The 13255-nt window shown below is 43.3% G+C and overlaps 1 protein-coding gene across 5 annotated transcripts; it reads right to left on the bottom strand.

Annotated features, from left to right (window-relative positions):
* Positions 1-936: 936 nt before the first annotated feature.
* elovl1b (ELOVL fatty acid elongase 1b) lies at positions 937-13044 on the bottom strand. Of its 5 annotated transcripts, none has more exons than XM_046857007.1 (9): positions 12903-13032; positions 6887-6982; positions 4176-4275; positions 3716-3906; positions 2947-3027; positions 2806-2862; positions 2616-2721; positions 2401-2537; positions 937-1774 (listed from the first exon to the last, which is right to left on the bottom strand). In XM_046857007.1, exons 3-9 carry the CDS (start codon positions 4234-4236, stop codon positions 1445-1447), a joined length of 963 nt encoding a protein of 320 aa, XP_046712963.1. In that variant the 5' UTR covers positions 4237-4275; positions 6887-6982; positions 12903-13032; the 3' UTR covers positions 937-1444. The 5 variants fall into 5 exon arrangements, with proteins under 5 accessions (XP_046712963.1, XP_046712964.1, XP_046712965.1 ...); XM_046857008.1 differs by lacking the exon at positions 12903-13032 and adding an exon at positions 12493-12535; XM_046857009.1 differs by lacking the exon at positions 6887-6982 and having other exon boundaries at positions 12903-13044.
* Positions 13045-13255: the final 211 nt, after the last annotated feature.

Raw genomic sequence — 13255 nt, forward strand, 5'->3', positions numbered from 1 at the left:
CGTGATGGTGCAATAGATTTGGATTTTGGTCAAAAAAAAAAAAAAAGCGTGCAGCTGCTTTGTAGAGAAGTAGACAGCGTTTTTACGTTTCAGGTGCCCGATACGGCGTCGCCTAAATCGCATGCTCGATCACAGCGTGACCAGAAGCGAAGCAGAAACCCGGACCGACGCGAATTCGCATGATTTTTATTTTGCTTTCGGTCTTCCGTAGATAACAGTTGAGTCTGAGCGAATCTCTTGTGGCGATCCAGATGCAGGTTTGTAGATACGCAGGCTCCTTCCTTGTGCGTCACTGTACAAACACCATTATCTGCAGCGCCTAGACACACAGCAGGTTCCACTTTCTCCGGTGCATATGAAAATAATGGCGGATGAAGGTGGCTTGACCTTTGACCTACATTTCCCCGCACGGACATGGAGCGACTAAAGACTTGATTAGAGGAACGTTTCTTTTTCTCTACGGAGATTTTTTTCCTTTTCTTTTCTGTTACTGAGTGTACTTTTGTCTTTTTTTTTGTTCTTTCTTGTCCCCCCACACACACACACAGTAGGTTGCACATTATCATCTCCACAGCTCCTTTGAGCAGCAAAAAAAAAAAAAAAAAAAAAAAAAAAAGAGAATGGAGTTCTTGTTGTCATCCTACATGTTTGACATAACTGAGATTACTGAAGAATCTGAAAGCATGCAGTGGCGACACTCCAAGACAATGAGATGTTGCTCAACCAACTAATTAAAAAAAAAAAAAAAAGCCCTGCAGCAGACAAACACAACTAACAATCACTTCTGAATAATCACACCGTATCAAAGAATTGTGTAAAAAATAAATCAATCAATGTACATACTGTTCGAGGACGTGTAAAGAAATCCCTGTAAGATGTTATGCAAATACGAGAAAAATACTACTAATAAAAAGAAATTATAACAATCACAAAACGTCATTTTTAAGTGGAATTTATTTTGATATTTTCAAGTCAATATAATTCAGTAACAAAACGAAACGAACAAAAAAACTAAACGTAGAACCTTCTCCGTCCCATTAGTTCTGACAGTAAAGTAAACCTACAGTATTTACAGCTGGAGCTCAGGTTGTCTTAAGAGAAATGTACAGTGCCGTGTGGGAGTCTGAGGAGTGCGTTCACTCATGACAAGGTGAGCACCATCATCAGTGAAGAACACAACCAGTCATTAAATCTCTTCTCTTCATATTATTGTGCTCGGAATTTTTTTTTCTATAGATTAACAATTCAAATTAATAACAATCATCAAAAAAAAAAAAAAAACAGGGATCCCAGATTTATTCATCTCCCCATGTATTTGTGCATCGTAAAACTGCGAAATAAACAAGAAAAAAAAAAAAGTCCCAAAACACTCTTTGGAATCCATGGCGTTTTTAAATGCAGGCACTCGCGGTCATTCGTTTTGGACGTTCTTCTCTCTCGGACGTTAGGCTTTCTTCATCTTACCGTTCTCGTAATGCTTCTTGCCGTTGGACAAGCCGTTCTCGTGATGGACGCCGTTGCCGTTGGCCAGTAGCGAGGCTCCGTTCGGGACGCTGATGCGGCCGTTGATGCTCGACTTGCCTTTTTTGGGCTGTTCGGTACTTTTGGGCAGCCTCTTGCCCTTCACGTAGGCTTGGTACCAGAAGTTGGAGAAGAGGATGAAGAAGAAGGTGCCGTACACCCAGATGAGGTTGAGGAACACTGGCACCTGGTAATCACAGCTGGTCAAGAAGTAATACTGCGTGGCGTGAAGGGACACCAGGACGAACTGCACCTGTGAGAGGATACGATTTGGTCACGTGTACGGAAACGACCCGCGTCATGTTAATGAAAAAACTGCACTACCACCAGAAACAAGACCCTGCTGTCTGACCTCATTTCTGGTTTCCATATTAGGAAGAATGGCATTTAAAACCCACCGGCATGCTTCGCACAAAACTTCGCATCTTCGGTTTAAAAGGGAAGTACTTTTTCCTCATCCTCTTTCTCTTCCCCATTTCAGCTTTCATTCTTGTGCTCTATTTATTGCACTTTTATTCAGTAAGCAGCCAATAAAAATGTCTCCATTTCTAAAATCGCCCTAAATCACCTGCTGCGTGGCCAAAAGTATTGGGACAACCGATTTTTCCCTCAAGTCTTTGCTCAAACAATGTCTCGAACGTCTTTGGATGAACTTTTCCCTGCATGACCATGTCCCCGTACACAAAACCAGCTCTATGAAGATCTCCTGCTATAGAGATCCAACACTTGGGATGATTGTGAACGCTGACTGCACCCCAGGAACCCATTCCGGTTGTTCTAACAGATAAATTAGCACATACTAATCTTTTGCTCAGATGTCCACAGACTTGTCTATATAATGTATGAGAAGAATTGATCAGATGTTCGCGAAAGAATTACCAGCTGGATGGCTGTCATGTATTTCTTCCACCAGAGGTATTTCTGGAATCGTGGTCCTGCAGCAGAGAGGCCATAGTAGAAGTACATGATCACATGGACCACAGAGTTGATCATGGCATGAAACGAGCCCATTCCACCTGCACAGACATCCAGAAGGTCATATAATGTACACTGTTACCACTGAAACCAACATTCAACCATCCTGAAGCACTCACCAGGAGCAATGCTGACGCCCCACCACCAGGTCCAGGGCATGAAGGAGTGGTGGAAGATGTGCAGGAACGTAATCTGACCGTGTTTCTTACGCAGCACAAAAAACACCTAAACAAACAGCAAGCAGATTAAATGAAGAAATGCTCAAGATCTTTTCTAGAAGTTACGTCTACACGTATAAAAACACCGTACCGTATCAAAGAGCTCGATGAACTTCGAGAAGAGGAACAACCAGGCCACTCGGACCATCTACGGATTAAAAAGTCCTTTAATACACGCAATTATATACATTAAAAAAAAAAGAACAATGAGACGATAGAGACCAGATCTGACCCGGAGTCCCTGAGGGCTGTCGGAGTAATCGCAGGGGTCACACCTCCACGTATATGTTGTAGCCCATCCTGACATCAGGAACTAGACAATGCAAAGGGATAATTTTAAAACCTTGTCGTTATGATCGTTGCGTTCGAGCAGGATGGAGCTGATCTCAGCGACCTGCACAATATGCAAACCAGAATTTCATCAAATCAAGATTTTTTTTTTGCATTGCATCACGTTTCACGTAATCACGTTTCACGAAATCGTGAGTGAAATGAATTTTAATTTATTGTGCAGCTTTTCAACCTCTTCAGCTGCGTCGGGTTTTTATTGGTGCTCTCATGCTCGGGTTTCCTCCTGCCTCCCCCGTAAACACAGCAAGATCAAACACCACTAGCTATGAATGTGTGTGTGTGTGTGTGTGTGTGTGTGTGGTGTTTTCCTGCCTCATGCCCAGTGTAACCGGGACAGGCTCTGGTTTCGCAGGATAAAACGGGTAATTAAGGGAATGTAGGCGGAAGTATAGACGAGATGATTAGAATAATGGGAAGCACTTCATGCTGTATGTTCGAGACGATGGTTTCAGCCAGTTCAGCACTTTTTAAACGAGGATTTGAGGATGTAGTGAGCCAGTAATGGCAGCGTCCAGTTGGAAAAAACGAAAATATGACAAATTCTAACCTAAATTTCATTCAAAAGCCGCTTATTAAGCATTAACTGCAATGTGAGGCAGGGGATTGAATACATCAGTATGTGGACTGAGAGGTCCAGTCCTTTGTCTCACCTCATATACAATGAAGATAGACAGAAAAACCAAGCAAAAGTTGTAGACGATCATGAGCCCTTTCAGCTCGAAGGGTTTGCGTTTGGCCATTAATCGAGGGCCCGCGTACAGTACGAAGAAGAGATAGCCGAGCAGAATGGCCGACATGCTGACGGGACTCTCCATCAGCAGGTATCCGCTCAGCCGTGGGTCTGGAGGTGGGGGAAAAAAAAAAAACAAACACACACCATAAGCAGAAATTCAGACTTTGTTCACGTCACCAAGCAAATCCGATTTAGTCTTTAAATCCGAGTGGCCACGCTGCGAATTTTCATCAAACCAATCAGATTTCTTTGTTCGGTCTGGAATCGGATTTGCTCGCGTGTTTTAATTCTCTCGTTTAGAAGTGAGAGTCAATTTTTCAAGAACGAAACAATGAGACGTTTCCTTTTATAGATTGAATCCGTAATGGGACACGTACCTCTCATTTTTAAGAGTTTGTCATACATGTCCAGCACTCTGTCTCGGGCCGTCTCCAGCATTTTCGCAGACGTCTGAAGTACCTCGGGCTAGTGCAAAATCTGTGGAAAAACCGTTCCCACTGTTAATGACATTTTTATTCCATTCCAAGAAATAAATAAAACACACACTAAATGGATTCAGTAATGAAGAGCAAATGATAATAATAATTGGCTCGCATGGTGCAGACACGTGACACGCCCAAGTGAGCGAAAGAAATAATAAGTAGTGACTCGGCTCTCAGCCACATCCCTCCTTCGTATAAACATCCCTTTCTTTCTTCCTCTCGCCAGACATGGTCTGATGATGAAAGGGAGGAGTTACAGATAGGGAAGAAGGAGGGCGGTGCACAGCTTGAGGACAAATATGGCCTGGCTTTCATACACACACACACACACACACACACACACACATAAATGTCAGAAATGAACTTGGATGCATTATTACTTTATAAAACACACAGTGAAGTATAAAAGGTCGTCCTTATCGCGCTGACTGAGTCACAGCCATGTTTTAGGTAAACAGAGGAGAGAAGCAGGTGTGGCTGTGAGGAGAAAAATCACTGAGTGATGGGTGGAAAGAAAATGTGTGTCCAAATAATGTAGTGGAACGAACACTCGATGTCAGCAGATGTGGTCTACAGAGTCCACCCTTGTAAAGCCACATACCACAAACTCCTACACCACCACCACCACCACCACCTCCACCATTCCAACTCTCTGCATTGAAATGATCATCTTCAAAGTTTAACTCGGTTAATTCCATTTCCAGAGTTCTCCGTTTCAAGAGTTCTCCGTTTCCAGAGTTGTTCTCCGTTTCCAGAGTTCTCCGCTTCCAGAGTTCTCTGTGTACACAAATTACACAGGAATAAAAAAAACCCCATCAAGGATCTAGAATCAGGTAAAAACCTCTAACCTCGTGCTGCTCCTAAATACATATCAATGTAGTATTGTTGCGCAATTTCTGCTCGTGAACTGACTTCGGTTATGACCTTGAGGAGCGACGATATCACGTGAACGTGGATTTGTGGTGCGTTTTCGGAACGTGAACCGAAAAATAATACTATAATCCTGAGAGATGCGTACGCTAGTTTGTTGTGTCATTACATAGTAATGATGGGAGGTTTCTGAAGACCTGAACTGCATCATTATCTGGTCCAAAAGATCATCTGGATTGATGCTGGAATCTCTGAAACGAGGCCCACATGACAGCGTTATCGCATTTGTAAAGATGTAAATCTCCCACCAGGCAGCATTTGTTGGCGTGAACTTATTTAACATCGCTCGTGAAAGTTAAAGAACAGCAGCATTCCTCTGCGTTTCATTATTAACTCCGTGTCCTGGTTTCACAAGGAAACTGTATTGACTTGAGGAGGAGATTGACCCAATAACATCAGGGGGACAAAAGAAAAGCCCACAATATCCACCCATGTGTAAGTGATATCGAGGGTGTGAACGCTTTAGCGCTACGTAACGTTGGGCGATCGTGATCACAGTTTATGCCCACCTTAAATTCTTTAGCACGTTTCAGGCTTCTTGCGAACTCTAGCAGAGTTTTTCGGACACGAGTTTTGATCGCTACGTGCATCGCTCGGTCCGATCTCGTACACAATCAGATACGGAACGCGTCGCGGTTTGACATCTCGTCCTGAGAGACAACGATCGCAGAAAGATTTGAGATTCACACTGTGGGTAAGAACTCCTGTTACACAACAGGGTTGCGAAAACCCACAGCGTCCACATGTAGAACGTGGATCTTATATTCAGATGTCTGGGTAGATCATATGACACGTGTCAGTGAAGCCAAAATGTTCATGTTAAGATTGTTGCGATATACTTGCGAGTTCCTGTAGCAACTAATGGATGCTGAAGAAGCTTCCGAGGTCTGAACTTTCCCAGAATCACACCAGGAATGTTGGAATCGGCATCTGGTGAGCTAATCCACGCTCAGAAGAAAACTCATACATAAACACACTACATTTGTAGGATTAAAGGTGATATTGTGACTTTAGTCCGAGATTGTTTTTGGTTCACGCCAGCTTATGTGTAGTTAATACATCGTGAACGAGTCCCTCAACCCTCTCAGTCCTGCCGGTTTTGAATTCACCAGCAGGCGTGAAATGACACACCAGAGACGGAGTAAGTCCCTCGGTCGCATGGCCGTCATGTGATTACAGTCCATCACGGCACAACAAATAACAACATCTCCACAGACAGCTGTGATGAGAAAACCCTCAGCGTTTCCTAACCTACAAACGTCTGAACTTTAAGTCGAAGCATGATTACTAGAGCCAAAGCCCAAAATAAGGGGCGAGGCTCAGACTAAGTCACTAGCATCCTGCCAATGAATCATGCAGTGGAAAAAAAAAAGGAAAAGGAAAAAAAAGGGTTTGGAGTTAATGATGAACAGAGGGAGGGGGTGGAAATCCCTGAGTATTGAAGCAACAAGACAAACACTCCGACCGGCATCTGTTAACGGGGCGTGTTCGCTTCAAAGCTCTGCGATCACCTTTCTAGCAAACACAGCAGGATCCAGAACACAGTCGACCAAACCCAGGCCATGACTCTACATAACTCTGTGCTTCAGTTCTAGTTTTAGAAGTGCGCTGTATCAGGAAGTGTTGCGAGAACCTCCGTCAGGCGTTTCACTGTGGTCGGAGAAAGTTTTACTAACCTTTAAGCTTCCACAAAGAGGCTGCTGCGGAGACTCCGAGTTCTACTGCTCCCCCAGGTTAGATGTAAAACACGGCCTGAACGGTTACACAGAGTGCTGAAAGAGAGAGAGAGGGAGAGACAGAGAGAGAGAAAGAGAGAAAGGAGAAGTTGAGAGAGGGAGAGGAAAAAAGTGAGATTCAACAGGGTGACTGGTACTGCTGGCCTCTGAAACTCCGCCCTCCCTGACTCACTCCGTAGATGAATAACTGCCTCAGAGAGAGAGAGAGAGAGAGAGGGAGCGCGAGAGAGGGTGAGAGCGAGAGAGGGAGGAAGCAACTATGTGTATGCACAAGGAGCAGGAAAAGTCCTACTTTGCAACTTTTTTTTTCCAACCAGGAAAAAGTGGAGTCCTAATAACAACTTGGCCTAAATAGACGTGCCTCAAACCTCCCACCTCGGTGTCCGTCCTCCCATCGCTAAACCGAGAACCGTGGCCTGACCTGCACCGCTCGCGTTCACCCCCGAGGATTATGCGCCAGCGCAGGGCAAGAAATCAGTAGTCGCTCTGTTATCATGAAGGGGCCTATTGTTCTGCACCGGCAACACAGAAACACACCCTCGTACACAAAGCAACATCCAGAGCCGCACGCAAGTCTCTAGAAACACAAAGCTGCCCTCGAAACATGCTGGTTAATACGCCAGAACCTGGATTTAAACGCATTAATCATCGAACACTACCATGTCCCAATAAGAACCTCCAGAGCGAGACACGGTCCTGATAACGCAGTGAACCGGAACATTACACACACACACACACACACACACACACTCGCCCTAATAACCATTAAAGAAGGAGGCCGATCGTCATCGTGGAGACACGGCGGTCATGTGATCGACAGGTTAGCATTAGTGCTAGCACGCTGGATTTCTTCACACGTTTGAGCGTGCGATTATCTTTTACGACCTTGAAGGCAAACAGAACACATCACTAATGGCGCAAGGACTCAAGTCCAAATCTTTGGGAAAAGTGACCTTTGGCTGTGTGTGGTGTTGTGAAGGAGCTCGAGAGGTTTTCAGTAGATAAAGAAAGAAAGATTTTTTTTTTTGCCTGAGGGACGGCGCAGATCCAACGAAGAGTTCAAAGGTCTACCTAATACAATTCAAAGTGTCCCAGTTACCTGAAAGCCATCAGTGATGAGGGTACGGAGTGTTCCGTATCCAGCGAGACGCATTTACCTTTAGTGTACAAACAGCACTGTTTCTTAGGCAGCCAGAGCCTGTTGGACCAGTCACTCTACCTCTAGTGGATAAACAAGTCAGATAGATAGAAGAAGAGATTGACAGAGAGAGAGAGAGGGCAAGACAGATGTTTCCTTCTTTCCAACCCCACCTTACCTACAAGCAAAATCAGCCATGCAAAGGCCTCGGTCTTTATCTTCTTCTCCTCCACGTTACACTCGATAAAATGCAAAACATGCAAACCGCCTCGAGTATTTATGTGAAGAAAAGAAACTCTTCTGTCCCCGGGATATTCTGGGACTTCATCTCACCTTGACACTATTGTGCCTTTGAACGACGTTCTCCTTTGTGCTGCTACACGAGAGAACGCCGTGATTATAGCGATTTGTAATACGTTTAAACCGAGTGCACTTTCTAACCCGTTGGCCCGAGTCATAGTTTGAACTTATTCCGTCTGGGTTTTATATCATAGAGCAGAAAACACGAGGCAGAGGGTCACGTGAGAGGGGATTCTGATGTACAAAAAGAAGAAAAAAAAAACCTGACTGTGTATCATTCTCCAGTTTATGCGGTTATCTAAATCAGCCAATCAGATTACAGCAGCAAAATGCTTGAAACCCTCTCTGGAGTAAATGCTGAAAAATGGTCTCAGAAGAAATCTAAATCACGTGCCAACGCCCCAGAAGACCACGTCTCCACGTCAGGTTTGCTCCTTCTTAGACCAGGGATCGTACTTTCCTTATTCAGACAGAACAGTTGAAGAATTCAGAAAAATGGAACCCATCCCAACCTTTTCTGGTTATTGGAACCCATTTTCTGTGATCTTTCTCAGAGAAGAAGATCTTTCTGCAGGCAGGACGGACTTTTACTCCACCCTAGAAACCTGTGATGTTCCCTGGAGGTCAGCAGTTCACCCAGTAGTTACAGAGATCACATTTTCTCAGCGGTGGATGAAGTAGACAAACAATGTAGTAGAGTTAAAGTAGATCCACTCAATAAAATGTGACTCCAGTAAAAGCGTCCCTTTAAACTGTCACTTGAGTAAAAGTACAAAAGTTTTTGCCTTCAAATGAGTATTCAAAAGTACTGATTTATTATAACTATAATGTTCCTATGATCATTTTTATCACAAGAGTCTTTACTTCAACTTTCACACTGATCTATTAATAGAATGATATTTATGAGTCAAACACTGATTGATTTCTATTACAATTAACGTCTTTTCAACTACTTCAATAAAAACGTGTAATTGGGGTCACGTGTGTTATGGCGAGTTCCAGTCTGGAGTTTCTTCATCATTTACTCCTCTATAAAATGTTCTGCTTGATGTTGAACTGATGCTGAACTGGACGTCGGGGATCGGAACACGTGTAAAAGAGACCCCGATTGGTGACTCGCCGCGTGTTTCACCAGTTACGTTTTTATCCTCATAAATAGAAAGGAACGATTTCACAAAACGTAGTTGAGTAAATTGTCAGATATTTGACTTTGAAATGTAGTGAATTTACAGTAAAAATCTCCCAAATGGAAACACTTCAGTAAAGTACAGAAACGTGTGAAAGCTTGAGCACAGGAATGTATTACATTTACTTCCTGTCAGAAATGGAGACGCTCAGGAGGAGCTGAGTGTAGATGTTCCCATAGTCCGAAGCGTTGTACGATACTGAACATGTGGTGATCGATAAATATTACGGGGTATATCGCCATGGCGACGTGATGTACTCATTTTTAACCAGATGACGTACAATGTCTTTATGAAAAAGTGATGCTGTAATTTTTTCTCGTAATACTTCGCCATGTGTCGATTTGCCAAAATGGGATATTTACTTTCTTTTATTTCAAAATTCCTGCATTTAAATCTCCAACGAGTCGAGTTCCACGTGACGATGGTTCGATCACGTACACTTTGCAGCTTCAAGGCATTACATGAGCAACTAAAAAACGTTCTGCATTGTTACGGGTAATTAAAAAAAACTGAAAAACGTGCTCGACGGAAAGTTGCATCGCTCAACACGCCGGCCATGAGCTTGTGTCCAGAGGCCCACCCTTACACCATCATTCCTTCTGAGGGTTCGACATATTGGATTTCTTTCCAAATTTATTATTCACTATGCCAAAAAAAAAACCAACAACCCTACAAACGTTTTGTGATCTGTTCACTATTAGGTGCAATTTTTTTATATTATCTTATAACTTCGAATAAAAAAATAAGGATTTTAACAAAACATCCATCTTATCTTCATCTGATGGGAAGACGTTACAAATAAACAAGAACTTCTTCAACCTGAGGCATGATTTTGCAATGTCCAGCGGCTGAGTCGGATTCCGATACAGCAAACGGGTTTGAAAATTGTTTCTATGTTCAACACAGTTCTGAAGCAGGTTACACACACACACACACACACACACACACACACACACACACACACACCTAATGTCACCTTGGGAGAACATCTCAAATTTCATACAAAGCTCCTCTGTGTGCTGCGAAAAACTCTAACTTTCCCATTCTTTCTCTTTCTATGGCCTTCACATGCTAAAGACATAGAAGCGAACACGCAACAGAACATGAAAGGCATCGAAGGTCGTACGACAACCTGAACGTTTTTGTAAACATACATATATTCGTCCATCCATGTCTCAGGAGGAAAAGTCCCCAGAGATGTTCTCATCCTCATTTATGTATATTATTCTTTACACGTTCCTAATCAGGTGTAAGGCATGCAAGGTGTTAACTGTGCGATAATCCCTGACGATTTCACTAGAATTCAGTGGATTGTTTCACTGAGAGAGAGAGAGAGAGAGAGAGAGAGAGAGAGAGAGAGAGAGAGAGAGAGCTGTGTGTGTGACTGCAGGGGGAACAAAGTGCATCTCCATAGTAGCTTTGTTTAAGGAAGGATCGTCTTCTCCAATCTGATAAAAATCACACTCGTGCCGAACTCTAAAAAGAGGTTCCTACTGAAACGAAGCGGAAACGACGGCTGTAACGAGATCGAGGCCTCGACCCGAGTTGTGGACGCCTTTAGTCATCCTTCAGCTATTTGCTGAATGAGTCTGGATGAGTCAGCATGTCCTTTAGTCTGTGGTATGATCGGAATTAACTACAACCATATCGTTTAAATGGGAAACGTACAAGCGAAACCCGGCTCGTAACAATAGAGATGTGAGTGACGGTGAGCTGAAAGTGGACATGCATGAGCGAGAGTCGGAATGTGTCTTCCTGTATTTAAAACATCAAACAAAGAATTAACGAGAGAAAGTGATTAGGCTCAAAGTGCACTGTGAGGTTAAGAATTGACAAAGCAGCATTTCTCCGCTTTTTAATGACCTTTTAATGTGGACAAAAAGAAAACTATTGACCTTTATCCTACATCTAAAGTCAGCGAAAAGCTCCGTGCATGCCGCCTTCGTCTGATGTAACTTGGGTTCCAAATGATTTTATCATGCCTCCATTAAGCGATAAGTGTTTTTATTATTATTTTTTTGATGACTCGATGGCTATATAAAGCTTAACAACGTGTCATCCAAAGGAACCTCGCAAACGTCCCCTCCTACACTGCATAGGTACTGTACATGTAGTTAGGAACACTCCAGAGAGGTGAGTTAGAGGTCACCAGCTCAACTCCGACAGGTGAGACGCTCCTGAGCCCAAAGCAAAGTTGTTCATATTCTTTAACAACAACAACAACAACAATCACACACATTTTCTAGTGCAAACATTTACTCGTTTACTTCCGCTAATCTGAATCGACGAAGAAAAGATCACGAAATTCACTTCTATTTTTACTTATTATTATTATTATTATTATGGTCTATTTGATGTTTGATACAGATGTTTGATATAACACGTCTCTGAGTGCACAAAAACACTCCAACTTACTTTATCCACTGGTTCAGTTCTTGCTTACCAATGATTTGCAATAAACCTCATTAAAATAGTCAAAGTTTTGTTATTTGGTTTTTTTTTGTATATTGCTTATTAGAATGATAGTCTGAAGTCAACACATATCAAAGTCGAACAAATCAGTGACACAGACAGACAGACAGACACACAGACAGACAGACAGACAGACATGTAGATAGACCGATAGACAGATAGACCAATAGACAGATAAATAGAAATGTAGACAGACAGACAGACAGACAGAAATGTAGACAGACAGACAGAAATGTAGACAGACAGACAGAAATGTAGACAGATAGACAGACAGAAATGTAGATAGACAGACAGACAGACAGATAGATAGAGATAGGCAGGCAGGCAGATACTAAACAAAAGAATTCAAACACAAATCTCCCATTTTCTCCTCTACCACATTGATAGATAGTAAAGTATATAAATACAGAAACCCTGCCATTAGGATCCACCCTCCCGCATGGACTCACCTGTACCATGGCCACTGCTCAGGTGTGTACAGACACCCAACACCAATCGACCGAGTCAAGCGAAACACATGTAGCCACGCCCCCACGCAGAGCGCCGATTGGCTGCTCGGGCACGTCACTTTGCTCGCTTTTGAGTCGTGACGCCGAAAAGGGAACGGCACAAAGCGACCGAGTTTTTGGCAGCTAATCAGAAGCGAGCAGGGGCGTGGCCATGACGCCGTACGACTTCATTCAATGTCACGTTTTCCGGCCAAGTGCGTGTGATGTAACAGTCGTGTGTTCGATTCCCAAACCTCAGTTAAACAGCGACTCAGAGAAAGAAACACAAAATACACCAGCAAAACGTCTACACCAAAAACCCCCACTGCTTATACCAGGAGAGAACCAGGAGAACCAGGAGAGAACCCTACCTGTTCGAGATCAGTGAGAAGGAAGTTCACGCCGCTTCCGCCTCTCTGATCATCAGTGCGTCTGATGGGACCCAACCCTCTCCAAGCTTTAGTTACCGGACAGAGTGGGCGGGGACTAAACAAAAAGGGCGGAGCCACTATGCGGGTTCGTCTCCATCCGCATACTACCGCATGAAATAACTACACGTGTACACGGGTCCATAAAACACGCACATATAAACACCAAACACACGAAATACACACAATTTAGTGTAATTACAGTCTTACATCGAGCCGGTTATTTTTTAAAGGAGTAGAACTCCAAAAACCGATGAGCCAATCAGGATGCAACTGCACTTATGACGTCATATAAG

The sequence above is a fragment of the Silurus meridionalis genome, chromosome 9 (genome assembly GCF_014805685.1).
Source record: "Silurus meridionalis isolate SWU-2019-XX chromosome 9, ASM1480568v1, whole genome shotgun sequence".
NCBI classification, from domain to species: domain Eukaryota; kingdom Metazoa; phylum Chordata; class Actinopteri; order Siluriformes; family Siluridae; genus Silurus; species Silurus meridionalis.

Coding starts and splice junctions, on each gene's coding strand:
- elovl1b (XM_046857009.1), bottom strand. CDS start 4,236: ATGCTGGAGACGGCCCGAGACAGAGTGCTGGACATGTATGACAAACTC. Junction 3,907..4,175: donor CAAACTCTTAAAAATGAGAG/GTACGTGTCCCA, acceptor CCCCACCTCCAG/ACCCACGGCTGAGCGGATAC. Junction 2,863..2,946: donor ACAGCCCTCAGGGACTCCGG/GTCAGATCTGGT, acceptor TTTAATCCGTAG/ATGGTCCGAGTGGCCTGGTT.